Genomic DNA, 24,464 nt, shown 5'->3' with positions numbered 1-24,464 from the left:
TAATTATAATAATAATAATAATAATAATAATAATAATAATAATAATATATGGACATCAAATTAATTAGTTAACAAATTGAATTTAGCTTATGGAGTTTTATTTTCTACTCAAATTTTTAATCATTAGTGATTTTATTTTTTATATTTACAGTAAATTTTGACTATAAAAAATTAGTTTTGATTGTTTTCTATTTTATTTATTTACAGTCATAATTAAATTTGATATAATTATAGTAATATAAAGCTGCTTCATATATAGCAATAATATTATAAAAAATATTATTGTACGATTGTAGAATAAAAAATAATCATATATATAAAACGAAATAATTATAACAAAAAAATTAATACATGTGATTTACATGTTTTTAATAGCTGGTAACATGGAGTTTAACAAAATATAATTCATATATTTTTTATTTATGTATATGTATATAATTATTTATATATATATATATAATTATTTAACAAAATTAATATATACGTATATATAAATAAAAAAATTATTATAATTTCTGAAAATTATACATGAATTTTTTTCTCAAATAAATTTATTTTAATTATATTACAATTAGCTCATGAATAATGCATGATTATATTAATTTAAGAAAATATCTTCATTATAATTATATCAAATTAATATTTAATGCGTTATTAATTAAACTACATTTAAATCATCGATATTTTTAATCATTCTAATTATATCAATTGATATAGTTCTAATTCTCATTCAAGTGCAATAATTTTATTAGGAGATAATTGATGCACACATTAATAGTGACTCATTTAATTTGATATCAATTAGTGGATAACAATAATAATAATAATAATAAAATCTACACAGCACATGCATTATATTTTAAAAAAGTAAAATATATTTTAAAAAATTAGAGTATTAATAATCAATTATGATTAATATCAATATCAATAAGTAATTTTTATAATTATTTTTTATACTACTAAAGGCTACATATAGTGTTTTTCTTTTTTGTAGAATAAAAAAGGTTGTGATTCATAGCATTTTTGTAAAGTTATATCGTACGGACACAAGATTAATTAGATAACAAATTGAATTTTAATTAATATGTTTTATTTTCTGCTCATATTTTTTTATTAATTATTTTATTTTTTATATTTACAGTAATATTGAATGTAAAAAAGAAAAAAATAATATTGAATGTTATCTATTTTATTTATTTAAATTCATAATTAAATTTGATATAATTATAGCAAGTATCTAGGATTAATAATAACATGATAGTATAATTTTAAGTTGTATAACATAATAAAAAATATAGCAATTTATATATGCTTCCTATATAGCAATAATATTATATATATTTATATATCTCCTCTTTTATAGCTCTATCCTAAAAATATTGGCATATAATTAATGTCGATAACATATATATTGAGTAAGTATCTCCATTGAAAATATTTGTTAACTATTACCGTGTGTGTGTATATATATATATATATATATATTATAAGGATTAATAGTGAATTGTTACAATTATTTATCATCTAGAAAATTCGTACCTCATAAAACTTCTTCTGTTTATTATTTTTCATACCTAAGGTAGCGTTTGTTTTGAAGTATTGGGATAGAGACTGGGAGACTGAGAGACAGTATCATGTTTGTTGGCTCATAGATTGGTACTAAAATTTTTGTCTCTCTCCCTAAAATTTTAGTATTTCAGTATCTCCAAAAAGTAGGAATACAAGGGACTGAAATTTTTAGAGACGAAGACTGAAATTTTAATAACATTTTATACCTAAAATACCCTCATTTCAATTAATTAATTTCAATTTTATCCTTTTTACAAATTAAATTAGAGTTTTATTCTTGTTTCAATTTTGGTCTCTCACTTTGCACCAAACAGAATATTGAAATTTATTTCGATCTCTGTCTCTTAATTTCTGTCTCTCAGTCTCAGTCTTTCAGTCTCTGTCTCTCTACCAAACGCTACCTAAAGGATACTAACTACAATTCTATCAACAGTATTACCTATGATAGATTATGTAATGAAAAAATTTGAAAAATAAAGGCAAGAATTATAAGGTTATGAAAAGTCTCATCCAAATTTGACAAGAACAACACGACTTACATAGAAATGATTCTTATGAATGATAAGGTAAGTTGATTATTTTCCATGATTCTTTCAACTGATGCTAGATCCATTTTATAAATATTTTTGTTTATATTTTAAGTTTATTTGATAAATAAACCCTTGCACGAATTAAAGACAGTGCGATTTTATAGATTTATAAGTGTGTGCTAATAGCCTTTATATTTAATTTGTTTTAGAGTGTGATAATAGCCAACATGTTTGTGGGTAGATTTAACTATTACTATATTATTTATGATCACATTCAGTATATATGTCTGATTCATTGAAAAAAATAGATTATTAAAATCGATTAATAACTATTTTAGAGTTAATCCAATTAATACTAAATTTAAAAAAAACAAACAATGCATAACATATTAATTTTTTATTAATCAAATTATTATAATTTAAATTAATTTTAAAAAATACTTTAAAATTATAATTTCAATCTTATCACGTACATAGCACGGGTAATTACACTTGTTGAATTCTAAAACCTAAATCTTAAGTCTTAAAATTTAAATTTTAGATTTTAGCTATTAATATAAAATTAAACTTTGTTTAATTGGCAAATAATGCAACATTCCTTATTAGTAAGGAGGATAGGTTATTTATAATTATTAATTTGATGATTTTTTTGGTTTAGTTATTCTATCGATTCTTATAGTTTTATCGAATTTTTAATTAGGTTTTTATACTTTTTTTTTTGTCAATTAGAAGTCTCTATATTATATAAAATTTTGCAACTAGATATCTACCGTGACAAAAAAGTTAAAATTAACGAAATATTCTATTAAATTATACAGAATATTCAGTCAAGTATTAAGTATATTCATTATGTTTAACAGAATATTCTATTAATTACAACGTTTTTGTCCTGGTAGAAATTTAATTACAAAATCTAATATGGTATATAGATTTAATAAAAAAAATATAAGGATTTAATGAAAAATTAAGTGAAACTCTAATAATTGACCGAGTAATTAAAACTTTTTTTTAATGTTATAAGAACACTTTTGTTTTAATATATTGAACATATAAAAAGTTTTCAAAAATTTCTATTATTATCTTTTTGACAAATAACTTTTAAACATTTTTTAACTAAATCCATTTATTAATTAATAATTTTTGGATTTAATTATTAATTATATTGTGTGTTAATATTTCACCAGATATTCCACCTTCAAAATCATCCAACCGATTTTCAAATAGAGTCTTGGAAATTTGTTTACAATTTATTTACTTTTTATTCGCGTTGGTTACGCCACGCACAATGTAGACACTAACTAACGTAACCAACTAACCACACACGCCATGCATGCAGTTCTCATTTTGTCCTAAACAAGCCACGGCGCGTGGTTCAATCGCACAAATACGGAAAATAAAGCGGAATAAAAAGAAAAATGAGAAGGCGTGGAAAGAAGGTATTTGCAAGATTGTGTGGTGGTATCCGTGGTGGTGACGACGACGAGGACGAAGAAGACACCTTTCCTGAGAGCCAAAGGAGGGATCACATTGCGGAGTTTGATTATGAAGGAAGCCAATACAGCCTCGCCGGTCTTCCGCTTCCCTCGCTCGGCTCCACTTCCCACAGACTCAAGCTCCGTCCTTACATTGTTTCTCCCTTCAACCACCATTACAGGTACGTACATATACACGCGCGTGCGCACGTACGCACACACGCATATTATATAGATGGATAGATAGAGGAACATATTTTGTGTTGTTTCGTTAGATCTGAAGAAGTGTTTCAGACTCAAGATATATATATACAGGGCAAGTGTGAGGTTGAGATTGTTAACATTGTGTTATATATGGTTAAGCTTAAGCATAACTTAGGTTAAATTCTTGTTAGATTTAGTTTAATTTAATTAATTAATCAATTAAGTGGCATATTGCGTTAGGTGTTATTAGTATTGGATAGTTCAATTCCCATTGGATAGCTCCCATCAGCGGATAAGAGTTCTTCAGCATAATTAATGAACTAAGCTTTCCCTTAATTTATTATGTCATTAATACTTTTGTTCTATTAATTCAAAATACAAAAAAATTGTATTTAGATATGATTCTGTTAAATGGAGGAAGTAATATTAGTTAAGTTGCTTGATTATGCTGTCTTCTTTCATGTTCGTACCGCATGTTTGATGCTTGGTAACTGATATGTTGCAGACTTTGGCAGACATTTCTGGTGTTCTTGGTGTTCTACAATGCATGGGTTTGTCCATTTGAATTTGCATTCCTTAACCAAAAAATGGTCGCAATCTTCATAGCTGACAATGTTGTCAATGGATTCTTTGCTGTTGACATTGTTCTCACCTTCTTTGTTGCATACCTAGACAAGACTACCTATTTGCTAGTTGATGATAAAAGCCTAATTGCTTTGAGATATGCAAAATCATGGTTGGCTTTAGATGTCATCTCCACTATCCCCTCTGAAGTTGCTCATAGGTTTTTGCCCGCTGCCCTGAAAAAATATGCTTACTTCAACATGCTTCGCCTTTGGCGTCTTCGCCGAGTCAGTGCCTTGTTTGCAAGGTAACATAGAACAATTATTACACTCGATGTTTCATATGTCTTGCAATTGCATTTTGTGTGGCAGTTAGATTAAAAGCCAAGGTAGTTATCAAGTTGTTTTCCCAGTAACTAAGGAATTCACAATCAAGAATTGGTTAAAAATTTGTTTACCTACACACCCTTATTGAATAATTATGTTATAGAAAGCTTCATTGTTTATTATGCTTAACATTGTTTGGAGGAGAAAAGATGTGAGTATGACTTATATATTGAATAAAGTAAACTTCTTTAGGTTTAGGGTGACAAACATTGTGAACTGGAGGAGGGGTAATTCTTTTTGCCAATTAAAGGCATCAAATTAAACTGATAGCACATTTTTACCTTTGATCTTGTAAAGAACTGATTAGGCCATATCCTCCCATTTTACCTTCTTTGTGTTAGATTAGAGAAGGACAGGCATTATAATTACTTCTGGGTTCGCTGCTCAAAACTGATCTGTGTAAGTGTTTGCTTTTACCATTTTATAAAGCAACTTGAGTCTCATATTGGACTTATTATTGTTGGTGCCTTGGAATTTGTAGGTTACATTATTCGCAGCTCATTTTGCTGCTTGCATTTTCCATTTTATCACTCTGAATCGTGAAAACGGACAAACATGGCTTTCGCTTCTTCCGGAAGTCGATGATCATAGTGTCACATCCCTCTATATAGCATCAATTTACTGGTCCATATCAACTCTTACAACGGTTGGTTATGGAGATCTACATCCTACGAACACAAGGGAGACTCTTTTTGATACTTTCTATATGCTCTTCAATCTTGGGCTAACTGCATATCTCATAGGTAACATGACAAATTTGGTCGTCCATGGGACAAGCAGAACTAGGAAATATGTAAGTATATTCTGCCTTGACCCTTTACTTGTTGAGCCGCACATAAATCTTTATATTTTCAAAGACTTATATGGCTTCTTTTAGTAAGTGGTTCAAGATATCAAATTGGACAAATTTTGTCTTAGGAGACATTTTCCTATTTTTCTATTTGTATCCGTCATCATGTCCTGAATCGTGTACCTATTTCTTGAAGTTATTTTGATTCTAGATCATTATCTTCCTAAGAGGTTCATTGCTAATTTGATTGTACTTCTGATGTTTGGTTTTTTTGGCTACATGTTGTGCATATCAGAGAGACACAATTCAAGCTGTGACAAGTTTTGCCAAACGGAATAAATTGCCTGTTCTCATGCAAGAACAGATGATTGCACATTTGCATATGAAGTACAGAACTGATATAGAAGGGCTGCAGCAGCAAGAGATTATCGAATTACTCCCGAAAGCTATTCGTTCTAGCATCTCTCATTACCTATTCTATGAAATTTTGGAGGATATCTACTTGTTTAATGGGGTGTCACATGATCTGCTTTTTCAACTGGTAATATTTTCTCTCTGGTCTACTTCATTACCACGGTGTTTAAGACTAAACATTGGGAAACTATTTCAGACACCAAACTGAGAATCATATATTGTGTTTTGGTTATATCACTCATTTCTGGTCTAATCTGCTTATCGCATGAGTTTATGATTTGCAAAAAGTTAAAAAAAAGCGAAAAGAAAATTGTCTATACATGTATATCGGCTCCTTGTTAGTCATTGTTAATTGGATGATGATGAACATATTCCCAGTGCATACCTTGAACTCTCTCAATTTTGTAGGTCTCAGAGATGAAGCCCGAGTATTTTCCTCCAAAGGAAGATGTGATTTTGCAGAATGAAGCACCAACAGACTTCTATGTATTGGTCACTGGTGCTGTGGTAAGTCACTAACCCCCTCAATTTTCCCCTAAGTCCATTTATGCTTTGATTGGTGTGTAATGTATAATTTGTATGTTGTTTGATTTCCAGTTTCTAAGAGGTGTATGGACCAAGGATTTATATAACTAATCTTGTTGAATTTTTATTTTTATTTATTGTTTCCTGAGGTCATTCGGCCTGAATCAATTTGCTTCAGCATGTGAAGCAATTTCCATTACAGCTAAGCCTTGTCCCATTAAATGGAGTCAAATATTGGCATGGGCTTACCCAAATTCAAATTTTATTTTGCGATCATAGAGTGCATCACTGCATCAGTAACAGTCCACCGTATTTGGAAATAGAACCAGTTGTGTCAACATTATATGCTATTTCAACAAACCCATTGAATATTGTTACAAATGAAATTACATATATGTGAAGAATGTTATAAAAGATCTTTGTTTTATTAGCTGAATTTTCCTTTTCCTTTTTACTGCATGTGGAATTCTGTACTAACATACTGAACTTTCACTAGGAAGTTATTCTCAAAGGACAGAATAGAACTGAACAGGCAAGTTTATTTGTGATTAAGCATCATGAATCATCACCCACATTAGAGACAGCAGGAAAACATGTTTCTATCACTAAGAAGATGTGTGGTTTATAACTATAGGTAGTTGGTGAGATAAAGGCAGGAGAATTAGTTGGAGAAGTCGGAGTTTTATGTTACAGGCCCCAGATGTTTACAGTTCGGACCAAACGATTGTGCCAACTTCTGCGCTTGAGCCGGACTACATTTATAAATCTTGCTCACTCCAATGTTGGAGATGGGACAATTATGATGAACAATTTTCTCAAGGTACATGATTCTCAATTTTTTAAATGCCTTTAGTTTCTTTCACATAAACATTTGCTCATCAACCTTCACATTTTTTATTGATTCTACTTTATCATACTCCACGATCTTTTCTTAGAATTTATTCAACTTTGTTGAACAACGAAATACAGACCATATATCAAAACTATTAAGCTACCATCCTATTTCACCCTACACAAACTTGCTTATTTCTACCCCTTAGAAATCAAAATTCAATGTTACAATATCAAAATAAAATTGTTCTAGGTTCGACATTGTGAACCAATGTCTTCTTTTCGCAGCATTTGCATGAATCCCAGGCACCAGGGATGGATATAATTTTCCGAGAGACAGAGGCCATGCTGGCACGTGGTAAATTGGATTTGCCTATCAGCACATGCTTTGCAGTAAACCGAAATGATGATATATTGTTGCAACGGCTGCTGAAGAAGGGTATGGATCCAAATGAAGGCGACCCAGATGGAAGGACACCGCTGGTTTGTAGTGTTTCTCCCCTTTTGAGCAAACACACCTTCACATACAAATGCATGCACAATTATACATACATGTAAGAAAAGTAGAAAACACTAGAATCTTACAACTTTGCTTTCGCATGTAACAGCATATTGCAGCTTCTAAAGGCAATGAGAAGTGTATATCTGTGCTTCTGGAATATGATGCTGATCCCAACATCAGAGGTACTCTTCAGTCCTGTCCTGTCTGAAACTGCAATTATTTATGAAACACAGAAACTCTCGGTACTACAAATGACTTAGTTGCGTTTGATAAGTGTCTTATAATAGAAATACAGAGACACAGGAACAAAATCAAACAAGAAAAAGTTGTGTTTTGTCAAGTGTTTATATATTTGTATATTGAGACAAATACCAAACAATACTTAGTGCTATTTGCCAATACATTTCAAGAATGGAAAAAAAAAAGTGCTAAACTTTGATCATATGGGAGACAATTGAATGCAATTTAGCAAATGACTCTTCTGGTATTTACATTGTTACTATGCAGATAAGGAAGGAAATCTTCCACTGTTTGAAGCACTTATAAGTGGTAACGACTCCATTGTGAAACTCCTTCTGGAGCATGGTGCAGTATTAGAACCTGCCGATGCAGGCCACCTGGCATGCATTGCTGTTGAGAAAAATAGCATGGAACTGCTCAAAAGAATTTGTCAATATGGTTGGGATGTGACACAACCCACACACAATGGAACCACTGCTCTTCACACTGCAGTGTGTGAAGGAAACCTCCAAATGACAAAGTTCCTTGTCGAAAAAGGAGCCAACATTGATCTGCAAGACGCTACCGCTATTCCACCATCAAATCGCAAGCACTTGCCTAACCTTGGAAGGTACCAAAGTGAACCAACTATGCGTAGTATTCCCCAAACAAACATTGGACAGTTCCGCTCGCCACGCAATCCAGAAGATATGTTCTTTGACAATACTAAAAGAAGAAGAAACAACAATTTTAACAATTCCATTTTTGGGATGATGTCGGCAGCTAACCATAGTAAGCATATCAAATTAACCTTCAAACAACTTGCTGCTATAAACTTGTATGAATTCTCTAGTAGCCCTAAATTTAGAAAGCAAACAAACTGCAGCATGTTTAGACAAATGTTTACAAAGGAAAGTGCAAAATTTTTTGCATATAGTTTTCAAGATGGTTTTAGATAAATGCAAGAGAACAGAAAGACCACAAATGAAGATTTTTCTTTGGTTTTTTGGCTATCAGAGTATGAATTTTGTTTCATTATGACTATGCAGATCAAAGAGAGCGTGAGGCATCCAAAAAATTTAACAATAATAGGTGGAACAAGGATGACTTTGTTGGCAGAGTGACATTAAGTTGTCCTGAAAAGGGTGAACATGCTGGAAAGCTTGTTATGCTGCCAAATACCATTCAGGAACTGCTAGATATTGGAGCTAAAACGTTTGACTTTACTGCTGTCAAAATTTTGACCAAAGAAGGAGCTGAAGTGGATGATATAAATCTTATAAGAGATGGTGATCATCTTATTATTGCACATACATGAAGAGGAAGCTAATTTTGCTAACAAATCATTCTTTTTAGTAGGGATTCATCATTTTAAAATAAAAAATGCTATCTACACAATAAAAATTGGCCACCAAATTAGTTACTATGTATTTATGTATAAATACATCTATTGTTTAACTTACTTTTAATGTATATTTTATATTTTAATATGTATTTTATATAGATAGCTTATTTGGTGACCAATTTTCTGTATACATATTAGTAGGATTGTTTTAAAATAGCACTATATAGTATATACCATATTCTTATTTCATCCTTATAAGAAAACATTTATTTGTGCAAACACAATAAAATTCAAGAGTAAGACTAGCCAATTAACCTTTTCTCTAGCCACCCTTGGAGAATTGAGAGTTTAGGCTGGGTTTGGTAAAGCTTTTTCAAGAGGTGCTTGTGCTTTTAAAAAGCACAAGCACGTCATTTTGTGTTTGGTAAATTAAAAAGCTCAAGTGCTTGTGCTTGCGGCTTTTAAAAGTTAGGGGTGCTTTTGAAAGCACCTAGGAGGGAGCTTTTCAAAGCTGGGAGACAAGTACGTTTTTTAATGTGTGCTTTGGGAGAGAGACAAAACCGAAAAACTATATATATAGCATGGATTAAAAATCTCTAAAACAAAAAATATTGACTTTTCCAGAGAAAAGAGAGAACATACAATAAATTAAATTCTAATTATCTTATTTCAAATTTAATGAATAATATTCAAAATGTTATTGAACAATCTATTAATTAAATAACCTATTAAACAATTTTGTATTAAAAATTTGATTGTTTCAAAAATACACTTCAAATATGATTGTGGATGATTTTAGTTTTATGAAATATCATCGAACATATTTTAAAAAAATCAAAATTTTTAAAATATATTTAAAACCTTAACTTTTATATAATACGATAAAATATAACTAATGTCTTAACATATAATTTTATAGATGATATTTTGTTTTTGTTTGGCTCCTTCCTATGGAATTTCAAGTTTTGCGACTTAATAGAAATTAATTAAATCAAAATTAATAAGCACTAATTAAGTAACATGAACTAATTTTTAGATGTTATACTGACTACAATTAAAAAAGCATGTGTCAATCTGCTCATACAGTACTACACTAATGAGAGTCGTGTTTTTTTTTTTTAATAGAAAGCACAATTGATTATTTTAATAATAACTAGATTAACTTGTCAATTAGATTTGAGAGATTAAAATAGGAATTACCTTATTCCAATAATAAAGAAGAGTGTGTTGTCCTGTGCTGGACAAAAAATAAGTTTTACAAATCTTATTATAACAATGACCCAAAGCAAAAAAATGACCATACACCATCACATACTTGCTAGTGAGAAATCTCACTATTGAATCTGATAATAAAATGATAATTTTTATGATGTCGAATAAACAACAAAAGAATGACTACTCATTAATAACAATAATAATAGCCTCTACATTTTTTTTCTATGTATTTTCTAATTTCTTTGTTCTTACCATCATTCATATTCATATCAGTCTTTTAGTTTCCCTCTACCCCACATGACTCAGTTCTTTCTTTCCCATTTTCCTGCAATCCTTTCTTGTTCCACAGAGTATAATCTTCAACCTTAACCATCTACACATCAATCTTGAGCATTCCTGTCTTCAGAACACACTACAATAACAACAAAAACCCCAATCTGCATCTGCATCTTAGAAAATGGTGAATGCAAAGATATTCAAACAGCATTTCCATTGAAGCTATGGAGGTATCTATCATTGAAACTGTGGCGGTATCTAGCATTGAAGCTGCGGCGATTTCTAACATTGAAGCTGCGATTTCTAACATTGAAACTGCGGTTTCCATCATTGTTGGAGTTCCCATCATTGAAGCTCACAGCTCTGAGTTTCAACTCTCCCCTACTGGTTGTCATCTCATCCAATATCTCAGCATCACAATAATCTTCTACACTCTCATCGCTATCGCCCAGTTCCTTATCCTAAACAAAGAAAAACATTTCCATGTTCTTAATCGAAGGGCGAAACTATACAAGAACAACACATGGATTGTAGTCCAAGCAACATAGACAAAGAAAAACACATGGATTGTAGTCCAAGCAACATAGACAATGAATCTTACCTGCAGTGACATACTAAGGGAACCGCGTGGAGCACCAAGAATCTCCTCATATTCGGAAGCGTCTAGTTCTTGAAGATCTCGAGGTTTGAAGAGTCTTGGAAGCAGGTGCTCCCTTACAAGTATGAGAAGGAAGAATGGTAGTGGAAACAAAATTCCACCTATAGGTATCCATGTCATTCCATAACAGACTGCGAAATATGCTAACTGGAAGCCAGTAAAAGCGGCTATGGTCTTGAATGGTACTGTCTCCACAAATGAGGCATGAGAACCTTCCAAAATTCTGCTCATAAAAAATGATTACAAAATTAGCTTCTCAAGTATATGGAAATCTTAGGTGACTAACATTTTTCCCTTACATTTGCCTTGCATTTGAAACAACACCAGCCAACTTTTCATATTTTCTACTAAAAGTGTTGGATCTTTGGCATATTCTCCTTTTGACATAATTAAAAGGTTACTTTACCTAGAACGTCGTCTTGGAGCGATGAAGAGAAGCAATATCCTTTCCCAAAACTGATTCCCTGGTAGACTATCGATTGCCATGTAAGCGAAATATCCCCATAAAACCGAGGTAGGTATCCTTTTGATAATAGAGATGGCCAAAACTGAGAGGCCAATCAGAAGGGACTGCATTAAGTTGGTCATTCTTTGCTCATTAACCCGGACTGGCAGATAGTCATCTATGTGTTCCTCAAGATCAAAATTTTTCTTTGTACCATCCTTGGCATCAGGGTTCATTACAGCTTCCTTCAAATTCTCCAACTCTTTGGCCTACACAAAAACCAAAAAATACCATTGAATTACTCTTGAATATACCTGCAACAATGATTGCAGATGCAACGATATCAAACCGACAAAACTGACAGTAGGATCTGTATCCATCTCTTCAAAGACAGCCTGCATCTTGCCATATATTTCAGACTTTGTCTTTTTCAGCTTAATGCATTCCTTGGCACTTTTTACCACTTCCTTTCGGATCAACTGAAAATTGACAATGTAGTACACAAATCTAAGTTGAGTTGATATCCATAGAACAAGGACAAAGTGACTTGATGCAAAAAGTGAACGCGGCGGGGTTTTTGTTAGGGGGGATGATGCCTACCTGCTTTCTAAGAACTGCCAAACTCTTTGTATGCATGGGGGATTGCGGAATGACTCCATTTGATGGAGGAAGGCCGAGGAGACCGCAAATCAAAGTCTACAGACAATAAGTTTAGTTCATATACTTTTATCGGCATAGAAATAACATGAAGCCAAGCTATTATAACTTATAAGAAGCAGGATTTGGGATAAAACAGAACAACATACCATTATTCCAAGCAGAAACATATCATAGTGGTAGGCAGATGGCTTTTGAAGATTGAATTCCTCCTGTTGAGCCATCTGGGAAGATACACTATGATCGAAAAAGTATAGTCCTGCTATCATGAAAGCCGGAATAATTGCCGCAACTATGTAAAGAAAGGGAACCTGCCCCATATCCTGCAGGTTTTACAGTAACTATTAGATGGAAACAAGGATTTGCCACAATGAAAATAATCAGCACATGAAGTTTACAATGTTGAACACCAACATCTAGTTTTAAAGTAGTGTGTGCACATGGCACTGGATACTAATAGTTTAGCAATACCTTCACTACTGTCCAGTGATACAGAGATGCAGATTCCCAAGGAAGCGGAGAAACCAACCTTCGAGGAACACCTTCGGGAACTTTGCCTGGCACAACATAAGACAGTGCAGTCCATAACACTACCATCAATGGAACCCCATAATCTGCAATAAAACTTCGTAGCCACCCTGCATCGAGTTGAATGCCACAATTAAGTGTATTTTAAGGGGGAAAAACCAGATAAACAAATACATGATTAGAACATTTTGTGTAAGGTCTAAAGTGGTAAATATGTAGAAATTTACCTGTTCCATATAGCCATGTTCTTGCTTTTCTGGTTTTAAGGGAAGTGACAAGTACTCCAAAAGAGAAAATGATTCCAAGCAATCCATTAATGTACCTCCATTGGAATTGAAACTCTTCTGCCAACTGGTTTTCATTCTTCGGCGTGCCGAACTCCTCAACCAATCCCTGTGGTTCATTCAAAGCAAACAATTGTAAGATCTATCTATCAAGTGCCAAGTTCACAAATGTATTATCATGCAAGGAAGCAAGGAAACAATACCTTAATAGCCTGTTGAAAGAAAAGAACAGTAATTAGCATGCCGAACAACTCCCCCGCAACCCTTGTAAACCTCGTTATCACAGTGCAAGCATTAAAAATCCCAAGCACAATCAAGAAGAGTGCACTCCATACATTAACCCTGTGAACACATATGCAATAGAATTACATATATGATACTTACATGAGAAAATAAAGTAATTTGAAAGCCCTAAAAGTAAGGATAGTAGAGTTAATTATCATATCGTACCATCCAGCCCAAGGCAGAAAGAGTTTTGCACCAAGTTCAGGTGTTTTCTTGCTGAAATTGTAGAGATAACTGTACATTATAACAGTTGGTTCAGCAACTCCTACAATCAACAAAGGCTGGCCACCAATTATAGAGTGAATAATTCCACAAATTGCAGTAGATGCCAATGCTTCTACAGTGCTCAAGCTTCCATCTGATTAAGAAAAAACCCCAAAAAAAAAAAGAAAAAAAGTTGTAAGCACTATAATTGTTTCAGTAGTGTTAAAAAGAAAGAGTCTTGTGTATCTCTACTTAGTTGTTCTCAATTGTTCCAAACACAACCTTAAAATTACTATAATATTTTACCTGTATCTCTACTTAGTTGTTCTCCAAAAGCAATGACAGGGAGAGCAGAAGCAAAGAATATGTAGAATGTTGGAGCCAATAATCTAATTCACAAACCATAGAAGTTGCTGATTAATTGAAGGGGACAAAAAAACCAAAAACGAAAAAGAAAAAAGAAAATGGTACCTTAGACCAGAGCAGAATGACAAAACCCAATCTTGCTTGTAGCATTCAGCTCTTCCTTTTACATCTTGAATTATTCCCTTAAATGGGGTTCCCAACTTCCCCATTTCTGACGAATAATGCTAGTAGTTGAAGTGAAGGTGAGTAAAGAAACAGAGAGAGCATGAAAAAATGATAAGCTAATCACTGATGAGGTTTTCATTATAAGAAGAGAAAAAGACATGACAAAGACAGAGGTATAAGGTGGGGTATGTCATGTGTGACAGAAAAAGAAAACGGTAATAGTCCAAAATGGACAATATTGAAACTTCAAAAAATGGGTGGATGCATGTGAATGTTGGAACGCATTCTCCAATTAATTCTTTTTATTCATACTCACTCTCATACCAATAATAGAGGCACCAAAAAAAAAAGTAATAAGTATATAATTAGGGGGTCTTTGCAATGCCATTTGAATCCGTTTTGGAAAAACAAAAAAATCAACTTCATCTAAAGTATATAATTTATTGCTTTTATTTCTAAATCTAAATTATTGTGATTTAGATTGATTCAATTTATTTCATTTTTTTAAAATAAAATTTTAAGATTTTATTATTAAAAAATAAATTTAAATTAATCAAACAAATAAATAAATTTTATATTTACAAAATACTTTTTAAATAGTAATAATATATAACAAATTATTCATATTATATGTAAAATTTAAATTTAATAATAAATGAATAAGATAAAATAGCATTTAGTATCCAATAAATATTTTTATCAATAAAAATTATATTAATAACACTTTTAAAATATTATATTTATATTTGTGCATACAATAACTTAATTCTTTTAATATAATATTTAAATATAAAAAAGTAATAAATAATAAATAAAATTAATTACTTTATAAACAAATATAAAAATAATTATATGAAATCAAATCAATAAATCTTAATTGAATATTTTCATTATTTGACTTATAATTCAATTTTTTGTAAATTTTTTAATTTTATAATATTAGATTTTAAATTAATTTATATATCTTATGAAAGTACATATATCTATCTCACTTTTGCGTAATGCACGGGTGTAGAATAGTAGATCTGGATGTGAATAATTTTTATGTGTAAACTAATTCTATATTGTCATCTTATAGAAACTAATTTTTATGTCATTCTTTTCTAAAGTAGTTTAATATAAGGTTGATATGATACTTTTTTGTATTTTATTGTGTAACAAATGTCATTTTTTAATTTAAATGTTGGAAGAAGAATGGTATAGAACGTAGATATAGAGTGTATAGGTGTTTTTATGTAACTGTGATGTTAGGACAAAAATTTGACCGTCTGATTTTTGAGTACACAAATTAGACTCTCCAATTTGTGTTTAAAAAAATTAAAAATATTTGGAGTACACACATGGAGGGGTCGATTACCTTCACCAAAATTTAAATTTTCTCTTCCACACTAATCAGACTGTTCGATCAATAAGTTTGGTCTGATTTCTTCATCTCTGTTTTAGAAAAAAATAGTTTTCATATCCATATTTAACACCTATATTTTTCACAATAATACACAATACACGTGCTTTTTATATCCCAAAAAAATGCATAACACACACAATAATCCCTGTTGTTGCATAGAAATCTGTTATCTAATATGAAGATTAAAATTCAAACCTAGACTACCTACGTTGACGTTGCAAAGTTAAATCCTATACAGTTCGATCTAATAGATTGAATTTGGTTACAAGAATTGGAGGAGATAAAATAATAAAAAAACGATATAAAAATAGAAAAATAAAAAATAATATTTTTGTATTTTATTTGTAATAAATTAAAATAAATTATAAAATTTTATTTTTTTTTCATAAAAAAATAAAAATTATAATAANGGACATAAGAAAATATAAAATATACTAATTCAATATTTTTAGATAAAATATTTTTATTTAAGTCTTATTTATCAAATATAACTTTGTGTTTCTATGTAACTGTTTTAGTATTTGGTACTACTGTACTAGTAAACAAATGCAGCTATATATAGCGTTAGAATAAGTGTGTAAATACCAAATAGACATTGGGTTCATTTGGTTGAGAACTTGAGAAAAAAGAATTGTGTGAATTCTATGAAATTGGTGTATGTAATACTTTAAGTTCTGTTTTCTGATATTTATGAGACAAAATGAAATTATTTCATAAAATTTTCGTTACACAGTTCAAACAAATTTTAATTAAAAGTTTGTAAGTAAAGACTTATTTCATTAAAGTAAAAGAAGGCCATGAATTTAACTTCCTTTCTCTAAGCTTTCTATAATCTTAAAAATACTTAAGATAAAACCTTTTAAAATTATCTTATACTTATCAAAATTAAAAAAATATAATATAAACTTTTATATTAATTAATGTCAAAATTTTATTTTTATATTTATGTCTATTATAATTTTTTTTAATTTTAAATTTTTTTCACCAAACACAATTATAGTTATAATTTGATTTTATCAAACACATCTATACTTATTAAAACCCACTTATTTTATCGTTGGCAGGTGGTATGGTTTTAAAAATCTTTTTAATAAAACTATTATCAATACATGCCTTAATTTGTCCACTTTTAACATAACATGAATACTGTGAATTTGCAAGGAGGAACAACAATCATAGGGTTAAAAAAGCATACACAAATTAAATTATTTTATTTAATAATTAGAACTGCAAGTTATGGAGTCCAAAAATACATATATAATATGGAATCACATAAATTAATCTTAGGGGACACATGAAACAAAACTTTCTTGGTAAACATGAAAAAACTTTCCACATGAAAACTTAGACAAAGAATAAATATATAATATGGAATCCCAGAAATTAATCTTAGGGGAAACATGAAACCAAACTTTCATGGTAAACATGAAAAAACTTTCCATATGAAAACTTAGACAAGGGATAAATCGACAAACTGTCACTTGAAATATCAATCATAGGATGAACTACTTCTCTTCTACGAAAATTATACACAAGCAATTTGCCCCGATAAAATTCTCCGTATGCCAAAAGAATATAATCTTCTGACATGTACAAGGGTTCTAGCCAGTTACCCGGCGGCGGCGGCGTGATTATTCTACCATTGAATGGGATTCTTAACAATAGAGTCCAAGATTTTTCAACTCCATACTCCTTCATTATCCAAATAGTGTAAGCAGCTGTGTTATCATAGGCAGGATGAAAACATATAGAAAGAAAGTTCTTGAGAACATGCAAAGAAGGGACGTCCTCATAGAAGCCTGGGAGAGTGTGATTGTTTCTAGGCAGGCGTAATCGACCAAAGAAGCCTGGGTGAGTGTGATTGTTTCTAGGTAGGCGTAATCGACCAAAGGACTCCGTTTCCAACTGAAAGGTAAGAATGAAATACTCCAATAGTAGTCTAAATGGATCATCATCCTCCCCATTCTTACTAGGATCATGCGCTATCCAATTGAGAGTGCCGCTCACGAATGTTCCGCTATGACACCATGTAAAATATGGAAACATGGGATGATCAACCGTTTTCCAAGAAGGATTTGCATCCAAGGTGCAAACTATAGCTCTACTTCCCAATCCACCGACAGTAATAGATGTCTTAGAACACGTAACAAACTTATACTTGTTACGTAGGGCATCATACCCTAAGCCACAAAATACAGGGTGTCGATCATCGCCGTTGGGGTACTCGAATGGAACGATTAGGGATACCCAACGGGTACAAGGATTGAACAACGTTAGAGTTTTATAGGGAAGACCTTCACACAAGCAAAGCAACCCGTTGCAAGATCCCTGAATGCTTTTGTATTTAATATGAAGTGGCTCGATTCTAGTTGGTTGAAGCTGATTATAAAGAAGAGATGATACAGAGCACTGCATGACGTCAAGCCCCTCAGATTCCAAACTACAATACACTAATCGAGGTTGAGTTGAGCGTTGATGGTGGTGCATGACGAATTCATGGCTGGAGATGAAGGAATTCCATGCACGGCAGACGGTCCTCAGGAGCAGGAGGAGCCTCCCTGGAAGCCATAGCAAGATTTCCCAAATCAGGTCTTCCGGAAGATCGCATTCATCAGATTCATCCTGCCTCATTCCCGTTGGACAATTAAGGTTAGGGTTTGGGTCTTTGTTTGTTCAATGTGATGGAATATCAATAACGTAGAAGAAGATAGAGCGTGGCACACATACACACACTTTGGATTTTTATTTGATATATAAGATTTGTTTGGATAGGCTTTTTAAAAAATAAATTTTTAAAAATCTTAAAAATACGATCTTAAATGATTAGATATTAAATATATTCTAAAAAAATTTAAAATTCAGGTTATCATGTGATCTTTTGTGAACATTACTAAAAAGATAAAAAAATATATTTTTAAAATTTGATAACTTATGTTAAGTGATATTTTCAAAAAAATTATTGTAAATGATAAATTTTTTTAAAAAATAAAAAATATTATAGAGATCAAAATTTATTCTTATTTTTTTATACCTTTTAAATAATTATTCAAATGTCTTCACATAAATTCAGATCAAATGTACAATTTATTTATTAAATATAACAATTTTTTGTCACTTATAAAAATATAATATTTATTAATTATTTTTGTCGCATTTTTAAATTATTTAAAGTCTTATTGTCATTCGTATCTTTAAGGATTATTTGTATTAACAGCGGAAACTTTCGAGTGCTTTTTAAACAATTTATCCTAATAAATAATATTTCTCATTACAATATTGTCCCAAGAGAAAAAAATATACTTGGAAATATATTTCGAAAGAGAAAAAAAGAAATAAAACAAACTCTGTATTATATAAGAGAAAAAAGTGTTAATACATCTGATAAACAATAAAAGAATAACTTTTGTAAACCAAAAAAGGATAAATACATAAAAGAATAACTTCAAAGTGATTCTTATATCTTCTCTTTTTCTTCCATAATACATTTCAGTTTCCCCTACATCCCATCTGACCCATTGGAATTTTATTCCTCCCTTTTCCAAATCTAACTAATTAAGGGAAAGTTTATTTGAAACATTTTGATATGCATTCTTTTTGAATGCATTTCAAGATTAAATACTTTCTTGTTCCACAAAAGATCACCTTCTTATTCTACCTGCTGGTATGTTTATCATGTTATCTGCATCTTAGAAAATGCAGGAAAAAATTCATCAGATTCAAACATGATCAACGGAGGTGCGTTGGCCTCTATCGAAGCTCACGTTTCTATGTTTCAACTCTCCCCTGTGTGTTGTCATCTCATCCAATAGCTCTGCATCACAGAACTCATCTTCTTCTCCGCTGTCCTCGGTGTCAGGTTCCTTATGTTGCAAGAAAAGAAACAAACAAACAAATTTTATACATGTTATCATCTGAACAAACGAGATAATAATTTATTGAGCAAAAGAAGGACAATAGATCCTACCAGTTGCGGAGCACCCTCAACCTCCTCATATTCAGAGGAATCAAGTTCTTTGAGATGATCCGGGTTGAACATTTTGGGAAGCAAGCGTTCCCTAATAACAATGAGAAGGAAGAATGGTAGTGGAAACAAGATTCCACCTACTGGCACCCATGTCAACCCAAAACAGATTCCAAAGTATAATATTTGCAAGGCTGTAAAAGTAACTATCGTTTTATATGGTACTGTCTCCACATATGAGGCATGAGAACCTTCCAAAATTCTGCTCATAAAAAACAACCATTAGCAAAAGAGTTTACAAAAAAGAAATAACGCTACACATCCAAGTCTATTTATAAACTAAGTCCAACCAGTCGTAGTTATAACTGATTTTTGTTATGTTAGACCAATTTCGTTGAACTTGATTAACAAAAAGACTTGGATGTGTAGCATTGTTTATGAAAAAGTGTATGAATGAACTTATCTGATCTGATTCGATCCAAATTGTAACAAATTATATACTTGCCTGGTACGGCGGCTCTTAGTGACAAAGAGAAGTAGTATCCTTTCCCAGAATTGATTGCCGGGTAAACTATCGATTGCCATGTAAGCGAAATATCCCCATAAAACGGAGGTAGGTATCCTTTTGATAACAGAGATTGCTAAAACGGATAGGCCGATCAGAACGGACTGCAATAAGTTGGACACTCTTTGCTCTTTAACCCTCACTGGTAGGTGCTCATCTATGTGTTTCTCAGGATCAAAACCTTTAGAAGTTCCATCCTTGTTGTCAGGGTTCATTACAGCTTCTCTCAAATTCTGCAACTCTCTAGCCTGTGCCAAATTCATTATATTCAAAAACCTTTAGAAGTTCGCGTAAAATTATCTTTATATGAAATTGATAATTAAAATCGTTAGATGTCAATTTTATCAAATGTACAAATCATGTAATAATTTGAAACTATTAATTTCATACAAAATAAGTATATTTGAGAACAATAATACTTACAGTAGGCTCAGCATCCATTCGTCTGAGAACATCATGCATCTCTCCGTATATTTCAGAATTGGTCTTGTTCATCCTAATGCATTCCCGGGCACTTTTCACCATTTTCTTTCGGAGCATCTGCAAATTGATGATGTTGAACAAATATTTGAGTAACAAAAATTAGGAGTCTTGATGTTGATGATGTGGAAAGAAAGAAAGGAAAATGATGCATACCTGTCTCTTAAGAACTGCCAAACTTTTTGTATGCATTGGAGACTGGGGAAGGACTCCGTTTGAGGGAGGAACGCCCAGGAGACCGCAGATCAGAGTCTATAAAGAAAACAAACTAAGGTTATTTCATTTACTTTATCAAAATTGATTAAGACTATTATGTTTTTATTGAATAACTAATGACAGAAATTGATTTATTTAACAAAATACATAAAAGATTGGAGACAAATTTAGTTATTAGAATTGATTGAAGTGTTGGACTGAAAATTCGAATGATTTAGAGAATTACTCTTAAGAAAAAGTTACCATTATTCCAAGCAAAAGCATATCATAGTGGTAGGAAGATGGCTTTTGAAGATTGTACTCATGTTGTTGAGCCATTTGGGAAGCTACGTTATGATCGAAAAAGTATAATCCCGCGATCATCACTGCCGGAATAATCCCCGCGAATATATAAGGAATCGGCACCTTCCCCATGTCCTAAACATTTTACATAGATATATATGAACAATAATGTTGAAAACATGCATGGTTGTGGATAGAGAAAATGAATATATAGAAGTCTGCATGAAATTAATACCTTTACTATAGTCCAATGATAGAGAGATTGAGGTTCCCATGGAAGTGGAGAATCCAACCTTCTAGGAACATCTTTAGGAACACCTCTTGGCTTAGCATAAGATACTGCTGTCCATAACACTACCATCAATGGAATCCCATAATCAGCAAGAAGGCTTCTCATCCACCCTGCACCCACAATGCTAACATCAATAAGCAGCATTTACGAGGCGGAATTCGAACATTCAACACTTACTTTAGCAATAAGTGAGCTGATAACTCGATCAATGCATATTGGTAAATATATTTGGATATTAATATTTAATTACCTGTTCCATATAGCCATGATCTTGCTTTCCTGGTCTGCATGGAAGTGAGAAGCACTCCAAAAGCGAAAATGACTGCAAACAATCCGTTAATGTATTGCCAATAGAATTCAGCTTTTTCTCCATGTTCAGATTTTGGCTCGCGGAATTCCTCCACTACTCCCTATGGTTCAAATCAAACAAATGATTTATTTGGCCTGAATGAGATAATTTTTTCGGTCTAAGATGTCAATTCCTTTTTCTAAAACTTATTTTATCAAAAAAATTATTTTTTAAGAGAATTAATAAAAAAAATTTATAATTTAATCAAATTTATAAATAGGTTGTTACTTACTTTTTAAAGTTCATAATTAGATTCTCGTATTTTATAAAAAAATTTAATTAAATTTATGCTGTTACAAAAACGTAAAAAGAAATTAAATGTTTGTAAATATATTTTTGTAGGTACTTAATTGAAAAAATTAGTAAACAATAATAAGGACTCAACTATAAATTAAATTATATTGTCATATACCAAAGTTTTTTTTAATTAAAAAAAGATCTGATTATTTGTTATTTGTGATTATAAAAAGTGAAATAGAAGATAACCATTTTTCTTTTAAAACAAAAATCTTGAAAATAAATGTTTTATAATTATATTATATGAATTTAAATATAAAATAATAATTAAGACTTCTAATTCATCCTCTAAATATCTTTATGGTTTTCAAATTTGTAACAATATATATTACTTTTGAAAACATAAAAAAATATATAATCTTTTATTTAAAAATTAAAAAAATAATTAAGAGAATAATTTAAAACCTCCAATTATTTTCCTTAGATATATCAATGAACTAAATAAAATTAATGCGATCAATAAAACAATTATAAGAATAATCTTAATATTTTTTAGTTTTTTTATATATAGGTAAACTATTAAAATAGTATCCAAAAGTTAGCATAGTTGACAAAAATAATTTCAAAAGTTACTAATGATAAATAAATTTATGAAAGATTTAAAAATTCGATAATAATTAAATATTAAATATATATTCATAAAAAGATTTTAAAAATCAAATTTTGATGTGATTTTTTTCAAGTATTATTAGAAAATTAATATTTTTTTTTATCCTTACAATTTGAAAATTAGATGTCAAGTGAGTTTTTTTTTAAATTTATGTGCCCACGCTTTTTTGAAAAATAAAAAAATGCTAAAGATCAAATTTTACTTTGTGTTTTGTGTGCATTTTTTAAATAGTTATTCAAATATTACCATAAATCAAAATAAATTTTTAGATATTATTTTAATAATTTATCTTTCATTTATATTATAAAAAATAAATGAATAAAAATATTTTAGTTTCATATATATTTATAATTTATTTTTATTTATAATAAAGTTTTTATTGTTTTTTTTAATTTAATACCTATAAATAGATTATCACCGTGGAAAGAGGATTACCTTTACAGCCTCCTGAAAAAAGAGAACTGTAATTAGCATGCCAAATAATTCGCCTGCAACTCTTGTAAACCTTGTGATAACTGAACAAGCATTAAAAATTGCAAGTAGAATCAAGAAAAGTGCACTCCATACACAAACCCTACAACAAAAATGGATGTATATAAGTTAAAAACACATGTCTTATAAAATATAAGATCCTATTTTAAAGAGTGGTATAAAAAGATAAAAATAAAAACAAAAGTTCTATTTTTATAGTTAATTGTCTCTTTTATTATATTTCTAACTAATAACACTATTGTTTTTATCAAGTAAGAGTTTTTTATTTTTTATTTTTTTGGTAGATAATAGCATAGATCATTAGTATAAATTTAGTATTTTATGTTGATATAACATAATAAAATAGAATATAATACAAGAAAAAGTATTAAGTATGATATAAAAGAAAAGATAACAGTGTTCAATGTTGATATCATCTAATTTTACATTCTAAAATAGTATTATAAAAAATGTAGAAACTATATTAAGGCAAGAAAATAATAAAGCAAATGAATAAATATTTAAAATGACTTTTGAAATTATAATTTATATCTTAAAAAAAATTCTTTTACTTAAGAAAATTTCTTTTACTTAAAATAAATTGTTAATAAAATATATTTAAATAAAATATCAAATGTTTTTATTTTCTAAGATTTTTTTAAAATATCATTTAAAATATGTTTTCTTTTAAAAACTAAACCAATTAACACAAAATCGACAAAGTAATGGGAAAAACTAGAGGAAAAATTATAAAGAAAAATATTATAAAATGAATTTGTAGTAATAAGTGTGGTAACATACCATCCAGCCCAAGGCAAAAAGAGCTCTTTGCCAATTGCAGGAAGGCTTATGCTAAATTTGTAAAGATAACTATACATTATAACAGTTGGTTCGGCAACTCCTAAAATCAATAAAGGTTGTCCTCCAAATATTGAATGAATAATTCCACATAGTGCTGTGGATGTCAATGCTTCTACTGCGCTCAACCGTCCCTCTGTTTAGTAGCAAATATAATAATAATTAAAAAAATTGTTATCTCTTATATTAAAAAAAAAAACCCTTAAAAATATTGAAAAAAGATGAATATTTAATTTGTTCAAAA

The 24,464-nt window shown here is 30.4% G+C and overlaps 4 protein-coding genes across 4 annotated transcripts; 1 reads left to right on the top strand and 3 right to left on the bottom strand.

The window, feature by feature from the left end:
- The first annotated feature begins 3,514 nt into the window (after nt 1-3,514).
- LOC107463136 (potassium channel AKT1-like) lies at nt 3,515-9,410 on the top strand. The gene is made up of 12 exons (XM_016081881.3): nt 3,515-3,753; nt 4,281-4,646; nt 5,067-5,124; nt 5,207-5,518; nt 5,811-6,056; nt 6,338-6,436; nt 6,951-6,986; nt 7,089-7,274; nt 7,574-7,768; nt 7,894-7,969; nt 8,295-8,798; nt 9,056-9,410. Exons 1-12 carry the CDS (start codon nt 3,515-3,517, stop codon nt 9,322-9,324), a joined length of 2,586 nt encoding a protein of 861 aa, XP_015937367.1. The 3' UTR covers nt 9,325-9,410.
- A 1,162-nt stretch (nt 9,411-10,572) lies between these two features.
- Nucleotides 10,573-14,583, bottom strand: LOC107463286 (probable boron transporter 7). Its single transcript, XM_016082061.3, has 12 exons — nt 14,375-14,583; nt 14,210-14,292; nt 13,865-14,057; nt 13,618-13,756; nt 13,358-13,523; nt 13,074-13,240; nt 12,752-12,925; nt 12,546-12,641; nt 12,308-12,424; nt 11,907-12,214; nt 11,444-11,723; nt 10,573-11,303 (listed from the first exon to the last, which is right to left on the bottom strand). Exons 1-12 carry the CDS (start codon nt 14,476-14,478, stop codon nt 11,043-11,045), a joined length of 2,088 nt encoding a protein of 695 aa, XP_015937547.1. The 5' UTR covers nt 14,479-14,583; the 3' UTR covers nt 10,573-11,042.
- A 2,645-nt stretch (nt 14,584-17,228) lies between these two features.
- On the bottom strand, nt 17,229-18,470 carry LOC107463135 (F-box/kelch-repeat protein At3g23880-like). The gene has a single exon (XM_016081880.1). The coding sequence runs from the start codon at nt 18,468-18,470 to the stop codon at nt 17,229-17,231; it is 1,242 nt and encodes a 413-aa protein (XP_015937366.1).
- Nucleotides 18,471-19,555: 1,085 nt separating this feature from the next.
- On the bottom strand, nt 19,556-24,255 carry LOC107463134 (probable boron transporter 7). Its single transcript, XM_021129813.2, has 10 exons — nt 24,164-24,255; nt 23,327-23,465; nt 21,886-22,045; nt 21,579-21,745; nt 21,305-21,478; nt 21,002-21,097; nt 20,789-20,905; nt 20,306-20,613; nt 19,804-20,062; nt 19,556-19,699 (listed from the first exon to the last, which is right to left on the bottom strand). The coding sequence occupies exons 1-10, from the start codon at nt 24,238-24,240 to the stop codon at nt 19,556-19,558; spliced, it is 1,641 nt and encodes a 546-aa protein (XP_020985472.1). The 5' UTR covers nt 24,241-24,255.
- Between the last annotated feature and the right edge of the window lie 209 nt (nt 24,256-24,464).

Source organism: Arachis duranensis, chromosome 8 (assembly GCF_000817695.3).
Source record: "Arachis duranensis cultivar V14167 chromosome 8, aradu.V14167.gnm2.J7QH, whole genome shotgun sequence".
Taxonomy (NCBI): Eukaryota; Viridiplantae; Streptophyta; class Magnoliopsida; order Fabales; family Fabaceae; genus Arachis; species Arachis duranensis.
This window is presented reverse-complemented; position numbering and strand designations above follow the sequence as displayed.